This window comes from Pleurodeles waltl, chromosome 5, assembly GCF_031143425.1.
Source record: "Pleurodeles waltl isolate 20211129_DDA chromosome 5, aPleWal1.hap1.20221129, whole genome shotgun sequence".
NCBI lineage: Eukaryota > Metazoa > Chordata > Amphibia > Caudata > Salamandridae > Pleurodeles > Pleurodeles waltl.
Window position 1 is genome coordinate 118033357 of NC_090444.1, and position 24062 is coordinate 118057418.

General features: G+C 43.6%; 1 protein-coding gene across 1 annotated transcript in view; it reads left to right on the plus strand.

Annotated features, from left to right (window-relative positions):
• The window catches only part of LOC138295451 (uncharacterized), a 285396-nt gene that overhangs the window by 180911 nt on the left and 80423 nt on the right, over window positions 1–24062 (plus strand). The window contains exon 4 of the mRNA XM_069233766.1: window positions 12548–12608. Within this exon, the coding sequence (XP_069089867.1) occupies window positions 12548–12608 (61 nt within the window). The remainder of the gene's footprint in view (window positions 1–12547; window positions 12609–24062) is intronic.

Here is a 24062-nt window from a genome sequence, read left to right on the forward strand (position 1 = left end):
TTGAAAGAGACTTTGTTGCATATAAGGGGGCTGCATGCCACATCAATGACTATCTGTGAGAGGCTATACTGTATGTGAAAGACTATCTCTGAGAGAGAGTGTGTTGCATATCAAACTGTCTCAGAGGGAGGCTGCACTGCATCTCAGAGGGAGGCTGCACTGCATCTCAGAGGGAGGCTGCACTGCATCTCAGAGGGAGGCTGCACTGCATCTCAGAGGGAGGCTGCACTGCATCTCAGAGGGAGGCTGCACTGCATGGCGCACACTTTCTTCAAAAGAGGCTGCACTGCATCTCAGAGGGAGGCTGCTCTGCATCTCGGAGGGAGGCTGCTCTGCATCTCGGAGGGAGGCTGCACTGCATCTCGGAGGGAGGCTGCACTGCATCTCGGAGGGAGGCTGCACTGCATCTCGGAGGGAGGCTGCACTGCATCTCGGAGGGAGGCTGCACTGCATCTCGGAGGGAGGCTGCACTGCATCTCGGAGGGAGGCTGCACTGCATCTCAGAGGGAGGCTGTACTGCATACCCTAGACTATCCCAAGGAGACTGTACTGCAGATCATGCTTGTAAGTGATGACGCAGTGTCGTGATCATTTACTTGTTCTTAATAATATGTGGATCTGTTACCTTTGTAATTCATGAGGAGCTGGGCTTAGATTATATTCTGGATATACCGGCTCTTTCCCCCATAGATAAACGGTTTAAGGTCTGGACCAGCCCCGAATTGGAGTTAAACCAGGAAATCATTAGACGGTCTTGCTCTGGATAAAGGGCTCACAATTCCGTGGTTGCGTTATTGCAAGGAATCGTTAGAGAAACTGGGTTGTGGAGCGCTATTTGGGGCTCCTCAGCAAATCAAGAAAAGGGATATTCCCTTGATTAAAAAAAACTGTTTATGGCCAGAGCCAAATTGGAGAGCTAAGAGAAAGAACTATAAAAATCAACAGTTAGGGCTCATGCTTTTTTTAAAATAGATCCAGGAACTGAGCCGCTTCTGCGAGTGGTAACCTCAGCGCATCATCGGTTGTTACTAAATTCACACATTTTAGATTAGGTTTTTTACGTTGGCTCTTACTAGAGCCACAAGGTTACCATAACTTGGAGACAATGGGCCTATGTTCTTGTGATAATTTTTCTGCTCAGGACACTATGCGTTTGATTTTTTTCTGCCTACAGCACCCTGAGACAGCGCAACATTGTGCCCCTGCAGGCCCGCCCTGCTCTATTTTAAAACATTGCAATCACTTGTAGTCTGTCGTAGTGTGGCTAGCTTTTTGTCAGGTGAGGAAAAGACAAGACCCTTTTTTATACGTTTATACGTCACATAGTTGTGGGTTCTTTGATTAATTTTAATGACTAGTTTTTATCATGCTAGCTAAGCAAATTTTAATATTAGAATGTTTTTGTACAATTTGTCTATGAAGGAATAATGTGTATTTATAAAGTATTGTACATTGCCGAATTGCAGTTTATTTCGTGTTTTTATTGATGGATGTGAGTCTAGTTTTATGTATTGTTGTTTTAGTTATTATAGTCTTCAATGATTGTCAATTAATCCGAATAAAGACGTTTTTTTTTTTTTTAACGTGAATCTGTAACACACATAACTATAGCATACATGATTAATGCATGATTTATTCATTAGAAACGCATATGATTTCACATATTTTTTCTCGTATTGTGTATTTAGGTTTAGTAAACTGAATGTCTCGTATATTAGATTAGTGTTAGTTAGCATATGTCACATTTAACATTATCATGAGTAGGCCTAAGTGCCTTACTATATGTTTGAAATAAATGTTGTATTTCTCCTTTTTGTGCATAACACTTTCTGTTTCCAGTGTCAGGGCCACCGTGTGTCTATTAAGAAATGTTATTCTTTGTTGCTTACATTATGAAGGGGGTAGAGTAGCAATTAGTTGATTTGGACCACAACTTCAGGACCAGCATGGCATGCGAAACTGAGGAGGTGAATCCTCCTTTGTGAGATATAGTGAAGGTCCCAATGAGATAAGAAGTTGGCGTTGCATTATCCGTGAGAAGGAGGCCAGCAACAAGTACAGAGAGAACTCTGGATTTTGATTTGATTCTTACTTGGTCGGCATCTGAAGAATGTATCACTTGGGTGGTTCTTATATTTAAACAGTATGAAGTTTGTTCGTTGGTCAGATCACTTAACCCTGCCTACTTTTGCAAGGGAACATCCTTGTCCTTCTTCTCTTTAGACTAATTCTCCTTATTTTCCTGCTCATAGAGAAACCCTCGAGAGGAAGTACCTTCCTCCTTATTCTAACTCCAATCTTAACTGCCTCTTCTTTCGATGCCATATTTGCTGACACCTGCTGCTTCTGAATTTCCCACACCTGCCCGCCCGCTACATTGGTTTAGGAGGATTCCTTTATAGAAATAGGACTTTGCCTTAATTTGCATATGTTGCCTTTAATAATGTAATTTTCAAATTACCAACTGAATAACTCAGATCATATTAATTTATGATGTATCAAATGAGTATAAATGTATGTCTAATTGATTTGATTGGAGACTGTAACTTTACTAATTTGCTAATAAACCTTTGTGGATTTAAATCTGTTCCTTTCTATCATTACTGTGGGGCATAATCTGTAGTTTAATTAAGGAAAATTAGAAATTGGCTTTAGCTGAAAGTCTTTTGTCTCTCTTTAGCAGAGGCATTCATAAAGTGAGTGGTATTAAATCATGCTGCATGTGATAATGAAGACGTTTCTGAACTCCAAGTGATCACCATATCTGCAAAATAAGTTGAGACTGGATCTCTATTGCAAAAAATGCACCAGACATTTTATATTTGTGCATCAGTGATATAAACTAGTGCTATTGTATCGGCTCAGAAAGTAATCCCTTTTACCTATACGGAGTGTGTTAATTAAATGGCCTTGGCACTTGGATATTTTATGCCTATATGATTCAATGGACCAAAGTTTAACTTTTTTAGTAACATTAACAATTGGGCTCAATGCCTTTGTCATATATACAGCCCTCGTGGAACATGGGAGGAGAGATAAGGCATTCCTTTTACAGTTCTGTTAAAGTCAAAGGGAGAAGGTACAACATATGAGTAGTATGTTATGTGTCATTTATACAGGGCCCATCCTCCCATTCGCGTTGTCTTAACAGCAGTACTTAATAATACATTAATAATAATACTTTAAAGAATATACCATAAATTGTTGTCTCTGCACTACAGAAATAAGTGCCATTGTTACCAACCAGCTAGTACACATTTCTTTGGACAGAATGAAAGGCTCAGTCACCCTAACAAATTCAGGCATCTCCATGGGTGTTCAGGCAGTAACTACTATCTTACTATAAAGCTGATGATAATATACAGCATATCCTGATTTTCAGCTCAGGAAGCATAGATAATCATTTTCAGAGGGATTTTATTTTTGTGTTAAAAATCTGTTTTGTAAATTTTTTATTGCTTTGTATTTTGAAGTTATGTCTGTTTTAAAGAGAAGCACTTGATAAATGAAAATGTATTTTTTTCTGGTTTCCAAATGCAGGTTCATCTAGTTTATATTATGCTGTGTATACGTCAAAACATAGCTGCCTAGTAAAATAAAGTGAAAACATTATTTGATCGTAGGGGTGAATAATGAAGCTTCTTGTGAGAAATAGGGTTGTCGGTTGAGTGGGGTGTGAGCACTGACCAAGCAACAGCAACAATCCTTTGCAGAATGAACCACAAAAGTCCCTAATTTAGCATGTGCTTAACCCTAGGCAGCTTTTCACAAAAAGCAGTAAGGCTAAACATGTGTTAAGTATTTATGCTGGCACAAACAGCAACACAGTGAAAACACAACACAACACAATAAAAATCCCAAACAAATTTAGAAAAATAGAGAACATTTTAATAAAATCACACCAAAATCATGGAAATCCAATTATCAGAACCAGAATTCTGAATTTTTAAAGTTTAAGGTTCAAAATAACAAGTCCTCAGTTTTGCAGATTGGCCACCTGGACATCGCTAGCACCACAACCAAAGGTCCAGGAATGGATGGAGACCACTTGGGGGTTCAAGACTCACTCAGGCTGGGACCAGGTGCAGGTTTCTTCAGGTCCTTTTCCTAGAAATTGGGAGAAGTTTCCAGAAGGGTCCTCTGAAGTTCCAGTAATTTACTGCCTACCCTGCCATGGCTCCTAGCTGGCTGCTCTGACAATACTGTGTGGTGGCAAAGTCCCAGTCTATTCAGTTGCAATTAGAGCTGTGCTTAGCTCCGCGCCCATCAGTTAGTTAATGGCCCATTCAGGCTCTGCTAATCCTTCTATTGTGTGACTGTCTGGGGTCAATTCACATAGGGCCCTATTACGAGTTTGGGGGATGGAAACACCTATCCAACAAACTCCCAATGGGGTATTCGCCGCCATGCTGTGGACCTCCCCACCGGCGTTGGAGTACCAAAGTTGACTATGGCATTGGAATATCAAAGTTGATTATGGAGAATTTTATGTATATTGATCTTATAATAGATCATTGAATTCTAATCATTTGGATAACTGGCAGCATTGTGATCGTGTGCTACCTTTAAGAACTAAGGAGCATTATTTGATTTCAAAAGTACTTGTTGAAGACCTGTATGAAGGATCCATTATATACAGATACTTTTGATTCCGCTAACATGATGTACAAATATATAAATGCCAAATATGGATTGTTATATTGTAGTAATGTGTGATATATGTGATATTTATCAAATCATTTGTGTTATATGTTGAATATTCGTTATGTGTGTATGTCGGGATTTGTCTAGAGTGTGACACTGAATATTCGTCTTTATTTCAGTCTGTGTATATGTATATTTATGTTGTGTTGTGTTAATGATTTTAGTACAGTTTACAGTGAATAGAATTGATTTTGTTATGAATTGATTGTAGTAGGGTAGGTTTTGTTTTGCCTTGATGATAATTTTTTTGCATTAAAGGTGGATGTTATAGATTTTGTGTATTATCTATTTTCATTTTTGGTTTTTGGTATTCTGAGAGGAGGGTGTTTGCTCTTCTGGACCTCCCCACCGGCCCCATTTGGACTTTCCTGTTGGGCTTACTGACAGAAACCAACGTTTTCACTGGTCAGCCCAGCAGGAAAGTGGAGGCAGCATTGTAGCCGGCTCATAATTGAGCCAGCGGCAATGCTGCTGCAAGAAGGAGGCACCAGCACGCTTTCAAATACACAGCAGACAGTGTGCATTTCTATGGTCTGGGCAGGGGGGCCCCTGCACCTGTTCTCTGGCAGCCTTTTCATAGCGGTGGTACCGCCATGGAAAGGCTAGCGGAGAACAAGGTTGTAATCAGCAGGGCAGTGCAGCCTTCAGCGTCGCCCTGGCTGATTACAACCTGCACCTGATATCAGCCCGTCAGGATTGAATATTCTGGCGGGGGCAGCAGTAGGGTGGCAGGTCTGCCTGCCAACCTCGTAATGTGGCGGTCGGACTGCCGCAACCGTGGCTGTCCGACTGCCACCGCAGCATTGGCGGTCCTCGGACCACCGATGTTATAATCGGGGCCCAAAGTCTCAACTGTCGGTTACACCCAGTCATGTGACCTAGGGCGGGCTGCAGGCACAGAGGGCCAAGGGCAGGCAAATGCCAACTTTCTAAAAGTGGCCTTTTCAAACTTGCAATGATAAATCCGACATACCCATTGAAAAGAGGGTTTATCATTACAAGTGAATAGATACCAAACATGACCTATCTACCACCTCTTTAGGAATTACAACTGATTAATTTTAATAACAAATCCCCAATGTTACCCTGTGGGAAGGATAGGCCTCTCAGTAGTGAGAAAATTCATTTGGGTGTTTTCACTACTAGAACAAGTAAAACTAACAAGTACAAGTCCTGCCTCTTAATTACACAGCATCCTGCCCTATGGGCTACCTAGGGCCTACCTTAGGGGTTACTTATATGTAAAAAAGGGGAGTTTAAGGTTTGGCAAGGGGTTTTAAACACCAGGTCGACATGGAAGTGGGACAATGCCTTCAGGATGCAATTTTAGGCCTGGGACAAGTTTTAAGGTGCAACAAATGTGGGTGGCACAATAAGTGCTGCCGGCCCACCAGTAGCATTTAATTTACAGGCCCCTGGGTATATGATATACCACTCTACACGGAACTGACATGTAAATTAAATATGCCAGTGAGGTGTATGCCAGTCAAACCATGTTTAAAGGAGTGAGCACACTTTAGCACTGGTTAGCAGTGGTAAAGTGCACAGAGACCGAAGGCCAACAGAGCAAAAATCCAGACAAGATGGAGACAAGCAGGCAAACGGTTTAGGGGAAGACCACCCTAGGGCTGTCAGGTCTAACATTAATTTGAAAAATGGGACCACAGTAGTCAAGGGTGTCAATCTGCAGTGCTTTACACTGAGAAAAACTCTTCCATATGCACCACCAGGTGTAGGTGGGGAGGGCCTGGTCACAGCACTATGGGATTACTGCAATATCATTTACACTGGTCTCTCCAAGAAACACTTTGTCAGGTTACACAGGCTACAGTACTCACTTGCCGGACTGTGCTTGAACCTCTGTTAGTGTGTCCATTTCAAAACTGGCATCAAAACTCTTCATTGGCTCCTAAATGCCAAGCTCAAGCTTATTCACAAAGCCTACTGGAGGAAACGTCCAGCCCACTGGTGTACACTGCTTGCACTCTTCGTTCTAGTTAGAAACATTTGTTCTTTGTTTGCAAACTTGAGCAACCAGCGATCTTTCAAGAGGCTGAAACACAGAGGCAGAGCCCTGGGAGAACAGGGTAACAGATTGTGTAATACCTTAAACCCAAACTTGAGATCTGAACACAACCACAAGCTGTTTAGGAAAAGATACTGTTTGGACTAGCATTCAACTGAACTCCCTGCAGGAAAGGGGTCACAATATGAAGATCAATCAAGTCCATCAGTGAGGGGTGTGGTAGATAGTCTGATTAGGAATGCTGCAAGGGGCCATTTGTCGTAGCAGTAAATCTTCACTACGGTTTGAACCTCTTGTCTTTTGCCTGTATTCCATGAGCAATGAAATGTATTATAATGATTTCTTGCAGTAGCAAGATTAAGGCCCTCATTCCAACCCTGGCGGTCATAGACCGCCAGGGTGGCTGTCCACGGAAGCACCGCCAACAGGCTGGCGGTGCTTCATGTGGTATTCTGACCGCGGCTGTAAAGCCGCGGTCGCCCAGCCGGGTCCGGCGGTTTCCCGCCGGATTAGCCCCGGCTGGGAGAATCCTCCATGGCGGCGCTGCAAGCAGCGCCACCATGGGGGTTCCGACCCCCTTCCCGCCAGCCTGTTTCTGGTGGTTTTCACCGCCAGAAACAGGATGGCGGGAACGGGTGTCCTGGGGCCCCTGCACTGCCCATGCCACTGGCACGGCATGGGCAGTGCAGGGGCCCCCTAACAGGGCCCCAGCATGATTTTCACTGTCTGCATAGCAGACAGTGAAAATCGCGACGGGTGCAACTGCACCCGTCGCACCCCTGCAACACCGCCGGCTCCATTCGGAGCCGGCTTCTGTGTTGCAGGGCCTTTCCCGCTGGGCCGGCGGGCGCTCTCTTGACGGGCGCCCGCCGGCCCAGCGGGAAAGTCTGAATGGCCCCCGCGGTCTTTTGACCGCAGAGCGGTCATTTGGCGGCGTAAGTTTGGCGGGCGGCGACTGCCACCCGCCAAACTTAGAATGACCCCCTAAGTCACAATGTGTGCCACTCTCAGACTAAGGGCCTGATTACGACCTTGGCGGGTGAGATATTCTGTCACAGACCTGACGGATATCCCACCTGTCGTATTACAAGCTCCATTATATCCTATGGTGTCGTAGTTTGACTCTTGCTCTAGGCGGGACTGTTGGTTTAAGGATGAAGATACTTACGTTTGTAGGTGACTAAGCCAGTCCTACAACAAGTCGCAACTCTCTTCCCAAGCCTCCTGGCTCACAAGCAGTACTTCACCAAAAACCCAAACAGTAAAAGGTGATTTGTGGCAGCCTTTATGCATGGACTCAAGAGTGCGACATCTCAGGCAGTGTCGTGGTTAAACAGCGATTACCCCTTTCTCAAATGAACGACATGTCTCATCAAACACAGGCAATGAAAGAGATGTAGTAAAGTTTCACTAGGTTTTTATTAACAGTACTGCAATCCACGATAAATTGCATGGGCTGCAATGATTAGGATAATGATCAGTACAAGAAGCAGAATTGTGAACACGAGAGTCATAAGATAAAATGGCATGAGATATGAAATATGTCCTAATACCCTAACATGATGAACCTAACCTAAAGAGAGCTAGGTGTGTTAAACCTAATCTGCCAGTACCATGTCCATGGGAAGATCCCTCCAACCCTTGCTACCTTGGAATGAGGTCTCTAGATCAGACTCCGTAGAGACACGAAGACTTGGTCGGCATCAAAGCGACGTGCAGCATGGACAACGTTGATGGCATCTGGTAGGAATCCCTCTGACTGTCTGTGTAAGGTGCATTTATACAGATCTGATCAGACCCCTGACGTAGGTCTGTTCCCAAACAATAGATAACAAGACATGCTTGGGGCGGCAGTTACATAAACAATTCCCACGAAAGCACAAAGTGGTAAACTACCTAATGTGAATATCTACATCTTTTCCATTTCTGGCTCGAATAGTGACGCTTTAGCAGAATGGCACTAATAGCATGAAACTCAAACATTGTCCTAACAAAAAACAATGAGCCATCTTGGAAAGATATAATTAAATAATTGCACTAAAACAGAGCAAGCTAAGTAGGTTAAAAGGTACTAGGTGACGGGGGCACGAGTCTGCAAGCCAGAAGGCTAATCTAACTCCTGCTTCCCATTAAAATAAGATAGGATTTACTACAGTGGAACTTGTAAAACGGCGGGCGAGATATCCATCGCGTTAGTGACGGAGAATCCCATCTGCCGAGGTCATAATCGGGTCCAAAATCTTCAAAGTATGCTTGGTCATTATTTGGTCGCTGCCAAAATTTGCCTTACGCATTTCCCAAGCTCTTTTGAATTTCAAACTAGACACCATGTTTCTTACTGAAACCTGGCTCCTCAGTTTCAAATCCCAACATAGCCCAGGGGGTCATTCTGGGTATGTAATTTATAGATTCGATAGGGTGGACAAATGGAGTGAAGGAATTGCTATTATTCTACATAGAAATGTTACGCCTCCACATTCCCGCTTGCTAATTTAAGAGGCACTGAGAATCTTTGTTTTTTTATTTTCCTCTCTTCAAATTTTTCTTTTTGGTGTGTCCTGATCTATTGTTCCCATGGTTAGGCTTCAAAGTTTTTAGCTTTCTGGAATGAGGCATCTATCCTACTGTTCTGAAGTATTCACATTTTACTGTTTATGGGGACTTCAATCTGCTTGTAGCTGTGGCCATTGATAAATCAGGGCTGGCGCTGGTAGAGACCTGCATTGCATTCAATTTACAACAACTTTTGACTACCGCTGCACATCAAGCGGGTCACACTCCAGACCTCATTTTTTTACAACTTGGTGCTTACTGTTGATAACCTATTGTGCTTCTCAGGTCTGTCCATCATTTGATAACATTTAGTTTAGATGCTGATTAATCATCTAGAAAGGGCAGTGTTATGGCCCCAGCTTGGAATAAAATTGACCTGAAAGAGCTCACTGAATTACTATCAGTTGAAACGGACCCTGATCTCAAGTGAGTTCATTCCCGGCTATATGAGGTTATTAACACCCTGGCCCCCACTAAAATTAACAAGGCTAAGCACAGAAGTCCATCTGGTTCATGGTTCTCGTCAAAACTTTTGCTTGTAAAGAAAGGCTGCAAACGTCTGGAATGGAAAAGGTGGCAGCAACGTCATAGGGACGATAACGAGTCTTATAAAGTGACCCTGAAATTGAATCATAAGGCTATTACAACTTCCCAAAGTATTTTTATGCTCATCACATTGCTGAAGCTGAGGACACCCCTTGTGAAATATTTAAAATTGTTAAATCCTTACTTAACCTCTTGGCCTGTAGTCCAGCAATTCCAGCCCTGGCTTAATTATGCAATAAGATTTCTGCGTTCTTTCAGAATAAGATCCTGAATGTTTACGTTTTTTTGCATAAGGGAGTTAGCCAATATATTTCACCAGTGGTGACTGAAATGTTGAGCACCCGAGCACCCCATAATCTGTCTGTCCCTTGAATACGTTTCCTTATTTCTTTCAAGCAAAGTCAGCAGGCCTTTTTGCAGTGTAAATTCAGGTCCCCTAGTGGCCCGTGGCCTGTGCCCCCGCCATACTGGCAAATTCTTCGGAGGCCAGAATACCTATTTTTCACCAGCTCTTTAACAGCTCACTGCAGTCAGCAGCAGTACCAATCTACTGGAAAGGGGCTAACAGGGTCCCTGCACTAAAGAAACTGATGGCAAATCCATCAGACCTGTCACATCTTCGCCCTATCTCTTTGCTCTCTTCAGGTTCTACAGTGCTGGAAAGACTGGTAACTAACCAGCTGTCCACCTACCTGAAGGGCAATAAACGTCTGCACCATACACAGTGGGGTTTTTGTCCCTGTCATAGTACAGAGTTAGCTGTTCTAGTAGTTATTGGGGTGATTAAGACCAAATAGAACTGGGTAAGAGCACTGCACTGATCTGTTGGATCTTTCGACAGCATTCAGTACCATCACTCATCATCCTACTCTCCCACAGCATCGGGCAGAGATCGGTTTTGGGGGTACTGCATAGAGCCGGATAAAATGTTTAGTGGAAGTGAGAGTGCAATAAATTTGGCTTGCTCCTTATTCTTTGACCAGCATACAGTTCACTTTTGGGGTGCTGTGTTGCTCCTCTATGAGCCCTACATTATTGAACATCCATGTGGCCCACTCAGCTAAAATGATAGAACCAAATGGGTTTGAAGCGATTTCGTATGCCGATGACACCCAGTTGCTTCTCACTTTTTACCCTACATCTACATACCTGTGTTCTACTTTCAAAACTTGTCCTACTGATGACCTGCATTGGTTGCGTGAGAGCCATCTGTAATCCAATGCCGATAAAACTGAGATTCTTCTTTTTTCGGTCAGGTGAGATGACACTGGCAAAGTAACTGCTGGCCTAATGATCTTCCTCCTCCTACAATAATAGCTACAAATTTAGGTGTTGAGCTTGATGGTACGCCCTCGTTCCAAGTGCATATTTAGTCCACAGTTACGGACGTCTTTGCCCTCGATCTCCTCCCTTGTGCAGCATGTAATACTGTTGTCCATGCATTAGTAATTATGCAAACATTTTGTACTTCGGTCTTCCAAAAAAATAGATCAAAACTTCAGGTGGTACAAAATGTGTCTGCATGTCTTATGTTGGAAATGCCCAAGTGAGACTCAATCTCACAACATCTCCGTTACCTGCATTGGCTCCCGAATAAGAAAAAGATGCTGTTGGAGTCTGTGCTACTGTTCACATTCGTTTTGTAACTGCAGGCCCAAGTATCTTGAGGATACGTTAGTGCTTTACTATCCGCTTAGAAATCTCAGGTCCGCTTCTGCCTTACTAGCTAAAGTTCCAAGGTTCTGCCGGGTTAGACGGGGAGGGCGGTCTTTTAAGAATTGAATTGGCTCCCATTGACACTTTTGGTCCATTTCTTATGAACTTTCATTCAAAAAAGCACTCAAAACATACCTGTTTGCATCATATTAGCTGTACTAATGCTGGCCACTGTTCTGTAGTTGTAGCGCTGATATATCATTCATTCATTCACAGCACCCCACGTCATTCAATTTAACTATAACTTCCCCTCCCTCTAAAGAAGCTGTATTTTTGTCATCTCCTTCAGCACTCTGAAGTAATCAAAAAGTGACATATGCAAGACCTATCTAGACAGCAAAACCCCTATAAGTAGAAGAACATTGGCAATAAAGTATAGCTAGGCAAGATACTCACTCCTTGTATGAAAAGTTTGAGTTTTTTAATTTATTTATTTATTTATTTTACGTTGCTGACTTTTGGCAGGTTGTTGTGTTAAGTAATACACTTATTTCCCGAATTTATTTACATTACAGGCAACCTTGAAAAAAATGTTGACCATCTTGGTGGTGGGGGGTGAGGACTGGATCAGTATGTGTGTTTTGTGCCATCACTGTGTGAGCAACTATGGGGGATCACTGCAAGAGACTAAGCCATATGAGAGGGATTAGAGACAGTCATTGCCTGAGCAGCCTCCTCGATCATCCCCAAAGTAACGCAGCATTCAGTGTCTTGGGGAGACTGCAGAATCCCTAAATGACTTCGGAAGTGCAGATTATCAATATATGAGCCAGAAACCTACTCTTTGCAGATGTCCTTATGTTCACCAGGTGGTATCAGCCCTTCACTGGGTGACCTTGTGAAAAGTGCCACTGTTGTATGGCACCTGGTGGCACCGTGTGAGTTAGCAGAGCTGAGATCATGAACTCTCATGCTATATATTGAACTAAAAGTAAACAGCTTGCGGAAATTATGAAAATGAGGGTCATTGCTGTTCAGCTAAAATATGTATTTTTATTGCAGACTCAAAAAAAAGATGATTTGCCAGTTTATGGCACTAAGACGGTGAACGGAATAGAAAATGGTAAGACAAGAATATTTATGAGCCTACAATGTTTTAAGTCATAATTGTTGTTCTGTTGCCAAGATAAAACAAGCATTTGCAATGCAACAGGTCTCTCGTTTGCTCATGTAAGAGCTGATAGCGTTGTAAACTTATAACCCGCCTTTTCACCTATCGGCAAAAGTGCTTTCATGCACATAACCCGAAAAAGTGCAATTAACTATGTAAATCGCTCGACTTCTGGCAAGCAAAATCTTGCTGGTAAATTAGAGAAAAAGTAGTCCACGAGCTAGACAGAAAACAGCGAGCCTCGCATGTTTTCTGTACTTCGTCGATGCGCTTGAGGAGGGCTAGCCACCGGAAAAGGCATGAGGTATGCATGCCTTAGACTAATGAAAGCAAGCAGATTTTAATAGGCAAGCCCACGAACCAATGAAAAACACGGACGTTACGTCGACAGGGCTCCAAGCCCTTTTCTAAACACTAAAGCGTCTCGCTGCGATACGCATGCTCGACCCTAAAAAGGAGTATGATTTTAAACATTTAAAAAACAGGGCAGCTTACTCGATGAAGACAATACAACCAATGAAGAAAATAAAGCACAGTTGTCGCAAAGTCCTCTTCTGCTTCAAGGTCTGCTGAAAGCATCCAGAGCATTTATCACATATTCTTGTAGTTAAGGAGGCCAAACACTGATAATTAATCTTCTTTTTCTACTGCATAACTTTTTTTCCATGAGAGAGCCTTTAACAAAGCAGTGAGTTTAAGTAATTGGGATTAAGAATGAGTCTCTTGAGCTAAAAATAGCCCTTGGGGCGTAGCTAATGTAGGTACATTCCAACATTTAAATTCTTGCATGGACCACTTTTAAAAATTAGGCACTCTACCATGTGAGTTACATGGTCTACTTAGGGGTGACTAACTAAATATTTAAAAGCAGGATTGTTTCATGTCAAAAAGGGTCATTTTGACAGGTATGCCGGTAGGTTTAAAAGCTGCAGTAGGATGGCTACACGGCTAGGCCTGAAGCCATGTTTTCTTTGTCAGCCTTTTGGATCACGCAACATTTGTAACATATAACATTTTTCTGCCACTGGACTATTTTTCTGCACCATATACCACGGCCCGACTGGAAAGTTAAGGATGCCAATTAGGAGCTACCCAATTTTACAATAATGTATGGGTCAGAGCACATACAATAGAGAATGGCCCCATCCGCATCAGTCCACAAAAAATCAGGGTGACCAAGCAAAAAGAGGTCCTTTTTCACACTACTAAAATCTCAGCTGAAGAGCAATTGAATTAAAGGCAAAGTAAATGGATGATTCAGCGCTGCTTAATGCACTTGAGCAGAAATTAGAGAAAGCACGACTTTTCCTCTGATGAGTCCCGTGCCTGTGAGAGGACTGGTTGAGTTTTAAGTGTTTATTCAGCACCCAGAGAACTTTGTGGCTTAAATATAAGTCATAAGAATAAAATTCAAATCAAATCTGGTCCTCCAAGTCGCCAAAGTTAGTCTTAAACAAAATCTGTTGGGTAGGAACTTTCTCCCAGGCTGTCAGAATGAAGATAGTAACATTCCGATTCAATAACGTGGCTTGTGAGGTTTACAAAATATTTAAATATATAAGCGTAGACTATGCTTGACCGCTAAACTTTGAGACATGCCAGGCCACAAAGTGGTTCTCTTAGCTGATACCTTTTTGGGGTATTTCAATCAGGAATTAATCCCTAATTAACTAACATATCTGTCTATCTGTATGTCTGTCTAGCTGTCTATCTATATGTCTATCTATCTTTATTTATTTTTTATTCAGAGCAACCCCCTCACCAAATCCCACTATCCTTAAAAACACATAACCCTCCATACCCATCCATGAACCCTCCTACCCACTGCCCTTAACCCCAGAACCCTAAAAATATAGTCCTGTATCCTTACCCATCCCTGAATGCTATAAACCCCTTACTACTCCTTACCTTTACTCACCCGACCCCTACAAATCCTTACTACCAGTAGCCTTACCCACCCCTGAACCCTAAAAAAACCCTTACAACCATGTATCCTTGTCCATGCCTGAACCTTAAAAACCCCTTGCTACCTGGTACCCTTATCCATGCATGAACGCTAAACGCCACTTACTACCCCTTACTCCACTGTACCCTTTCCCATCTCTGAATCCTATTACAATCCCTTACCTTTACCCAACATTAACCCCTATAAACTCTTACCACCCAGTACCATTATCCATCCCTGAATCCTAAAAACCCTTACAAACGTGTGACCTTACCCATCCCTGAACCCCAAAAACCATTACTACCTAGTACGCTTACATATTCCTAGACTCGCAATTGGCATTTTTTTGCGAGTTGCAAATTGCAAGTCGCAATCTGGAACGTGTAACAGTGTCAACCACACTGTTTGCGATTCCCAATGGGGTTGCAAGTGACCTACCTCATCAATATTCATGAAGTAGGTCGTAATTGGCAACCCCATTGGGAATGGCTGCACTCACAGGAATGGTGGCCTGCTGGGGACAGCAAACCACCATGTCTGTGACTTCTTTTTAAAAAAGCAGTTTTTTTTAATGCAGTCTGTTTTCCTTAAAGGGAAACTGGATGCATGTCAAACAAAAAAATTAAAAGTTTTCTTTTCATTTTTTTCAGAGTAGGCACTGGTCAGTGGGACCACTACCTGCTCTGAAAACATGATTTCGCTTCCATTCACAAAGGGGATTGGTTCTGTGGGGACCCCTTTCTATTTGCGAATAGGTTACCACCAATTTAAATTAGTGGTGACTACGATTGTTTTGCGACTGCAATTGCGGTCCCAAGACAATCATACATGCCACTGCAACTTGCAATTAGGAAGGGATGTCCTTGGAATGCCCCTTCCTGGTTGCAAGTCGCAATCCCTATTTTGGGAGTTGGGTATTTGCATGCCGGCTCGCAAAATAGGAATTGTACATTGGAAAAGGCCATTTTGCTGTCACAAAAGGTGAAATTTGTCTTATGCAACCACAAAATCACATCGTAAATCAGGCCCACAGAGCCCCTGGCCAAACGAGGAGTATTGGTATGTCTGGTAGTGCTACTGAAAATAAAAATGTGGGTATGGTTCACAAAGGAAAATAGAAACATCTGGAATTACTCAAGTATATATTTTCTGCTATGCTTACATTCTCTTTGCTTATTCACCATTTATGAATGTATATTTGTATCTAAATCTACATCTACATGTTTCCACCCCCTGGTGAAGCCACCTACAACAGGATTTACAACTATAGAGTTACTACTAGTAACTTTTAGCACGAAAGTTATAGTTGGTTCACTAAATCATAACTGCTGAGCTTCAGTAGTTTTTCATTTTTTTAAAGGTTAGTTCGTGTCTCGTTTTGACACCTAACTGTAGCCTCACTTTAATGCTTTTTTTTTCCAAAAAACAAAGTGCCAAGTTGGGTGTTGTGCATGGAAACTGCTGAGAAAAAGGGGAGGTCAATAAAAGTGCTTTTCCCATGTTAATTCCCATGGACTCTTTAGACACGCCTACAGCCTGAACCGCTGAACAGAATTATACCTATTTTAGCAGAAAAGTAGCTTTTGGTCCGCAGATCATCCTTTTTGTTTTCCTGTAAAACTGTTCAGTAGTTTACCAGATATTAAAGGAAATCTAAATGTGTATATCTATTAGTGCAAATACTTCACGAGTAGTCCCGATCTCATGCTGAGATTTGATTGGTTGTCAACACTTCAACCAGGAAGTGTTGGCAGACATTTTGGGGCTCTCTGAAAACATAAAAAAGAAAATGAGGCAGGGTACAATTACCCTAGCCCCTAACTCTTGGTCCAGGGGTCCTCCTGGAACCCAGCCAGGGCAAAAAAAACATTTTTTTTAATTTATGGTGATATTCAGGAATATTTATGAATTTTGCTGTGAATTTAAAAAAAAAAAATAAAAAAAAAACAAGCGCAGGCTCCCACGCTTGATTTAATTGTAGCCCCCGGATGGGGCAGGTCCTAGCGGTATGCGGGCAAATGTAAAAAAAAAAAAAAAAAAGGGGAGGGGGGCACATGGGGCCTCCCTCCAAGGGCATAGTACTACCCCGGGGACCACCACCTCCCCGAGGCTTTTAAGAAAATATATACTAGGGTGGGCATGCAGACCCCAGGCCCGGGGGACTACCACTTCCCCGAGACAACATATTTATACAAGGGGAGGGCACAGACCACCACCGCCCTGCGGCTCTAAACAGAAAATAACATGGGGGCTGCGTAGACCCCACCAGGGCCTGGGAACCACCACCTTCCCAGGATGTTACTGTAAATAAGATGTTGGGGGGTGGGCGAGCGGAACCCCCCAGGCCATGGGGACCAACACCACCCCAGGGCCCAAAACTTTACTTAAAATTAGGACAGGGGGCACGCGGCCTTCTCCTGAGCCATATACGACCAGGGGACCACCACCTCCCTGGGGCTGGCCCGTGAACATTAGAGGAGGGGGGTGCGGGGTGGCCGCCCCTCCTGGAGCCATATCTGGCCCTGAGGACCAACACACCGCCCAGGGCCAGCTCCTGCTCCCTCCCGAGTTGCCCACCCTTGGGAGGTAGCTGTTTGCTTTTTCTTGATGGGAGTTGTGACAGCTCCTGCCAATCAAAAGCACACACTCTGCATTCAGCAGGCGGGAGCTTTAAATAATGCTCCCGCTTGCTAAAAGCGGAGATTCCATCTCTTTCCCTGCCTGCAAACATGCAGGCAGGGAAAGAGATGAAAGTATTGCTCCCACACGCAGGGAGTTGCATTTACAGCAGCTTCCTGCATACTGGAGCAAAGCTGGCTTCTGCAGGAGGCAAGGAGACGTCTGGGACCACAGGGGCCTTGAGACTCTCCCTGCAGTCTTTTACAAAGCAAAAAAAAACAGAAGCACTCGCTTCTGTTAAGTACAAATCAACAAAGTGTATTTTCATTACAGTTTCACCTAATAAAGTTATCTGAAGATGATGCTCGAGAAACAACCATAACGGCAAAGTTGCAGACACACACATCACCGGAGGCCTTACCTCGGCGTCCTTTACACAGCTGTAGTGTAGGAGATGCACTATACATTTACCCAATGAGGTAGCACTTACTAATTAGCCAGTAGAAAGTACTGTAGTTGGGTAGGCATTCTTCACAAGATGCTGACCTCTTCTAGGATAAATTTGCAGGGCAGGATTCATTCTGGCATGATACTGATTTCACAGAAATAAAACCTCAACAGGAAGCATTTACAGATATAAATAATGCAGGTGCTCAAGTTGAAGCTCCACTTCTGTAAAGTATTAATTATATCCAAATTTCTTGCGCATGGTGAAGACAAAACAAGTATTTTTTCTGTGCATTTCGGCCTTGAAAAGTTATCTGTAAACCTTGATTGGAGGTTGTTTGCATCCTTGCTTTTTGTGAGTGCAGTATCTCATGTAGTGACTGTGACGAGTGGGTCCTTTGTCAACTGCTGCTGAGAATCAACCCCTGCCGTGCACAGGGGATTGGACACAAGGCCTGGCTGCAGACCAAGGCCCATGGCCATCCCAAGTGGCGCTGGGTTGGGTGGTTTCAGTGGGTTGGCTGCAGGGCCTGGCTGGGCACAGCAGTGGTTGGATTAACGTATAGTAATTAAAATTACTTTACGTTAAAAAAAAAAAAACTATAGAAATTCACTAAAACAACCAAAGGTTATTGGGACATTGTAGTTTGGAAATAGAATTTAAAAAAAACATAGAAATTCACTTAAAATCCAAAGGTTACAGGGACGTTCTAGTTAGGCTCAAATTTTAAACGTACAAAACCATAAAAATGTAGCTGTTATAGTTAGTTATTTCAAGTAACTATAACTCGTGCCCTTGACATGCATTGCTAATTACCACACATATTAAGCAGTCATGACATCTTTGATAACATCATTGATAATATCAATGTAATATTTGCAGTAAAACTATTGAGGAAAAAACTGCATGGTGGTGGCGCGAGTTATAGTTACCTTACGGGATGAGTTATAGTTACTTGAAATAATTATAACTATGCGGTGTGGTTGGCTGCCGAGCCTGACCTCCAGTAGGCACTGCGGCCAACCCCTATAACCACCCACCTTCGGCCAGCACTTAAAAATCAGCTGTAGTGGGGCTTGGTCGCAAGGCCTGGCCTCCACCCACCCAACCCATATAACCACCCATCTCCGGCCAGCACTTAAAAATCAGCTGTAATGGGGGATGGTCGCAAGGCCTGGCCTCCAACCAGGTCCTGCAGCCAACCTGTATAATCCCCCACCCACGTAAAGCCCTAAAGCATCTCCCTCTCTGCAAGAGCAGTTTCCTCTGTTTCCCTGCCTGCATCTCCGCGGGCAGGGAAACAGAGGAAACCTCTGCTCGCATAAAGTGAGAGCTGTTTGACAGCTGTCAGCTCCCATCAAGTCACAGAAAACAGCTATGTCCCATGGGTGTGAACCCTGGTACATAGCAGGAGCCGGCCTTGGGGGGTGGTGGTCCCCAGGGCCATCCATGGCTCCTCACGGCCCCCCTCCAACATCTAAGTAGCCCCAGGGAGGTGGTGGTCGCCAGGGCCTGGGGTCCACAACGGACCCCCTATTTTTTTTTATTGGCCCTGGGGAGGTGGCAGTCCCCAGGCTGTAGGGGGGGCCAGGATGCACCCCCACCTTTCATTTGTTTAAAGCCCCGGGGAGGTGGTGTTCCCTGGGGCTGCGGGGGGACCAGGTGGCCCGCATTAAAATTGGCAATGCCCCTGGGACATGGCCTACCCGGGGGCTTCAGATTTAACAAGCGTGGGAGACTGCGCTTTGTTTTTTTTGGGGGGGGGGCAAAAATTAATCGCAAATTGGCGGCAAAAATGTTTTTTGTTTTCTCTGGACTGGTCCCTCTGGGACCCTACACCAGAGCTGAGGGGTCAAGCTGTCCCTACCCTGGCCCCTTGTCTTATTTTGTAACTTTGTTTGTGGGATTTGGTTGAACAGAGTCCAAAAATGTCTACTAACAAGTATTGGCAGCCAATCAGAGCTGTGCATTTCTCTGCACAAGCTTGTTATTGTTTACAAATCCTTCACGCCTCTAGATATCTTTATTTATGTTTCTTTAAAGATCTCGAAAACTACTGAACGGATTTACACCAAACAAGAAAAAAGGCTTCTTTCTGAACCAAAACCTACCGTTCTGCCAAATTTGGTGTAATTCCATTCAGCAGTTCGGGCTGTAGTCGTGTTCAAAATCCCTATGGGAATTGCAACTTTTTTACCCCCCCCCCCACCCTTTTTCTCGGCTGTTGCTTGACTGAACACCCCGAAATGTCCTATTTACAACAAGATTCTCGAGAACACTTTTTTGGGAAAAAGTTTGTGAAGATTTGTCAAACGGCGCCAAAGATATAAGCAAGTCAAAAAAACATGCTCCTAGCTATAACTACCTAGTGGTGACCACCACTAGGTAATATATATATGTATATGAGTTTATATACATATATATATATATATGCGCACACACACACACACATACATTCACTGAAAAAAAACACAAAGGTTACAAGGACATTATAGAAATATAGCTGTTTAGGTTAGTTATTTCAAGTAACTATAACTCGTGCCCGTGCTATGCACAGGTTTCTCATCAATAATTTTATTGCAGATGTTGCAGTGATAATATCATTGATGCCATAAAAGATGTCATCGATAATGCAATATGTGGGGTAATTAGCTGTGCATGGCGAAGGCACGAATTATAGCTACCTTAGGGCACGAGTTACAGTTACTTGAAATAACACTAAACATAAAAGCTGAATTTCTATGGTTTCGAGCGTGTAAATTCAAAACCTAACTATAATGCCCCTGTAACCTTTGTTTTTTTCCAGTGAATAGATATATATATTTAAGAGGCAAACTGATGAACTAATTTTATTTATCTGAGATTATTTCCTAGGGGATGTTCTTTAAAGTCCCTGCCTCAAATTAATTTCTTTCAGAGTAAGTTACAGTAGCTGTGAGTGTCCATGTGTGATGCTTGACTTACCGCAAAGCTAAGCTGGGGTATATTTATTACTGTTTTGGGTCATTTTTGGCTGCAGTAAATTCAGAAGTGCAGTTTGTGAATACCAATGGGCTTGCCCATGGCTGGGTATTTGTATTTCTATGTCCTCAATGATCCCCTCGTACCCATACATATGTCCCACCTACTGAGGAGTTAGTATTGCTTATTTTCCAGACCCCCCCCGGTCTCTTCCACATTTGCTACTAAAAAATAGGCTTGCGTGTGCGGAGGACTCCACACAGAAATGATGGGAGTGATGGAGGGCTCCATACGTAGGCTTGCGAATTGCATTTTGTAGTGCGTGAGTCGTACTAGTATAGCACGACTAAATATGCTATAAAATGCAGTTTGTAAATTGGGCTCATTGTCTGGGAGAGTTAAGTAGCTTTTGCACTGACTGATACCTCAGATTTTCACTTTTTTTCCTACACCTCTACCTTCACTCCACGTGACATACATACAGTGCTTTAAATGGACACGTGCTGTCCAGTCCTGAGTACCTGCACTTCTTTAATTTGAAAGAAAGAGCGCCTGCACTTCTCAGCACTGCTGAAATATATTAGTGGGAAAGTACTAGCACTTTTTAGGACCGAACATGTGCTGAGGAGAGTACCTGCACTTCTATATTTCTATCTAGCATTTGACAATAAATAAACTAGCTCTGATTGAATTTTCCATTGAAACCTACTAGATAAAACAAGGTCACTGCTGTTGGGTTTAAATGACCAGCTGTGGTTTCTTCTTGTGGGCGAGGGAATGTCACCCTCCCCCCCCATCCCCATCCCCACCCCTCCAGGCTGTGCGAGCGGGACAGGCAAAAATAAAATGGCAATGAAAAGATTTCATTGCCATTTTATTTTTACCAATGTGTGCTGTGCACACTACAGGAGTCCAGAGACATGCTTGGACAGAAGAAGGCCTGACTGGGATGCTCCAAAGTGCGCATGTCACTTTGGCCAGCTGTTTTGCACACTTTCAAGCTCTCCACTCAGCTGCCTTAAGACAGCTGGATGGAGACCAAGCACAGGCTCCAGGGCCTGAAGGAGCATCCGGCCAGCCTGCTCCATCCAGGCTGGTTAACAGCATGAGAGCAGCGTCTGGATTGGATAGGGAAGCTCTTCCTCTATTGGACAACAGAAGGACACTGAGGAGGATGTGCAGCCTGTGTGTAAGTGTTGTTTTATTTTATTCCAAATGTGTCGTGTGTGTAATGCATGTATGCGTAGTGATTGTTTTTATTGTAGTTAGTGTTAGTGTTTATTCAGGCTTTTGGAGGGAGGGGTGTTTTATTTTATTTGGGGCTTTTCAGGGAGGGGTAGTTTACTTTGGGCTTTTGGAGGGAGGGGGGTTTTGGGGTTTTTTTTTGGGGGGGGGGGGAGGTGGGACACTTCATTCGCCCCATCACTTTTAAAGGGTGCCAGTCGCCCCTGGAAATGAGGGCTATTTCCAGTCAGGGCAAGAGAGAGCTCTATGCCATTGTTCGAATGTGCCTGGTTTTTAGGGTAAGGCTGCCATTACCTCCACACCGTAAAAGAAGCCTTTCAGAAAATAACATGAAAAAAAACAGAAAACCCGTTCTGCTGCTCTGTTAACGTGTGATTAAGTTCCTTGGTGCCATGCCAGACTTGTCGTCCTCACACCCACTTCCGGTCAGAGTCGGAAGCCCTTGATCGCCCACGCAGGAGGGGGCGGAGGGCGGAGGTAGAGTCCGCCCCTCGCCCGGCGGAGCGTCGCGGGTCATGTGCACTCCATCTGTAGTCTAACACTCCCGGAGCAGCGCCCTCGCCTCCCTCTGCACGGGTTTCTCGGCTTCCTTCCTCACTCTCGGCTTAGTGTGCGAGTTTGTACTTGTGGGTTTCAGACGCTGCATGTGACAAGTGGCCCCTCGAGGGCGAAAACATGGAGGCTCCTCAGGCTGCAGTCCTGAGTGTTGCTGGCTGGCTTTTCTTACCGTTCTGCCGAACCCACTTTTATTTTCGTTAGCGCTTTAGAAGCATGTTTCTAACCGCTTCAAAGGAAGACAGAGGACAGAACTCGAGGGAATGTAAAGTCGTTCAATTATGTTTTCTTTCATTGCTTCCTGTGATTCCCCGTGTTTCTAATGCAACACCTGTTATTTACGACGCTTAGAAGATGTGGAACTATGATGCGCTGCACAGTGTGTAGGACAAGATACAAAAACACGTTATTATACGCACCGGGCTAGTTTAAAGATCGAAGTACCATTAACATGAGTTTTTCTACTAGCGCCTGATATTCAGCATGTCCTTTGTACAGGTGGGTTAGGTGTTGTGTGGTGCTGGGTGTCAATATAAAGTCCATCTGAATGCCGTGCCAACACAAATATTACTCTAGAGCAGTGGTTCCCAACCTTTTCACTTCTGGGGACCACCACTTTATATGTACTGGGACCCGGGGACCCCCACTGAATCATTATTGGAATCTAGGGACCACCCAATGAGTCATTACTGAAAGCTGGGGACCTAATCTATTAATATTATTAAATTTTCTGAGCAGCCACAGACCCCCTGAGGAGGCTTCACGGACCCCAAGGGGTCCCCGGACCACAGGTTGGGAACCACTGCTCTAGAGAAATATGTGTTTTGCTGAAGCATTCCACCCTATGTTTAAAAAAATACAGAGCTTTCGATGTCATTTAAGTGACTACTAGCACCTTCTGTGTTGGCGTAATAATGCCGAACAAAAACTAAATTGCAAGTTTAACTTCTGCATTACAGGTTTGGAAGCGGCCCCCTGGCAAGGATTTTTTGTTTCGTTATCCAAGTTACAATTTGATACCAATTTCCCTGGCAGTATGGCCTATTGGTTGCTTGTAGGGGCAGTCTGGCATGGTATATGTGGCAGAATCCTAAACAGCAGGTTAGTTTCGCTTTAATATGGCTGGGACAACAACATAATACCTGTGAGAACATTATACATTTATACACTGCCATATGATATTTTTTTGTTTACTATAAAGTTCTGATGTCAGAAAATCCCTGCAGTAAGAGTAGTGACGTCTCAATGGTCCTATCGATCAGGCAGCACAGGCTGGAGTGTTGGATTAAATCAAAAACTGGGATAGAATAAATGACTGCTTGACTGCTATCTGTGCTGGAGCAGCAGGGAAAATTAGTATTGGCAAAGCCAATAGGTCTGGCTTGCATTTTGTGTCCAGCCTGCAGAAGGAAAACAAAGAACAAAATAAAATAAGAGTGGTTTCTGCATACACTCTATAAATGAGATAAGGACTTAATTTGTGTCGATTCGGTGTAGTTTTGGGATGTAAAAAAATCCCTCATGAATGTCCATGCAAGCACTCCATAGAAGTGGAATGATACAGCAAGCAGCCAATAGCGTGTACAGAGAGATACTGCCAAAGTCACTCCATGTTTATTTTATAGCGTTGCTA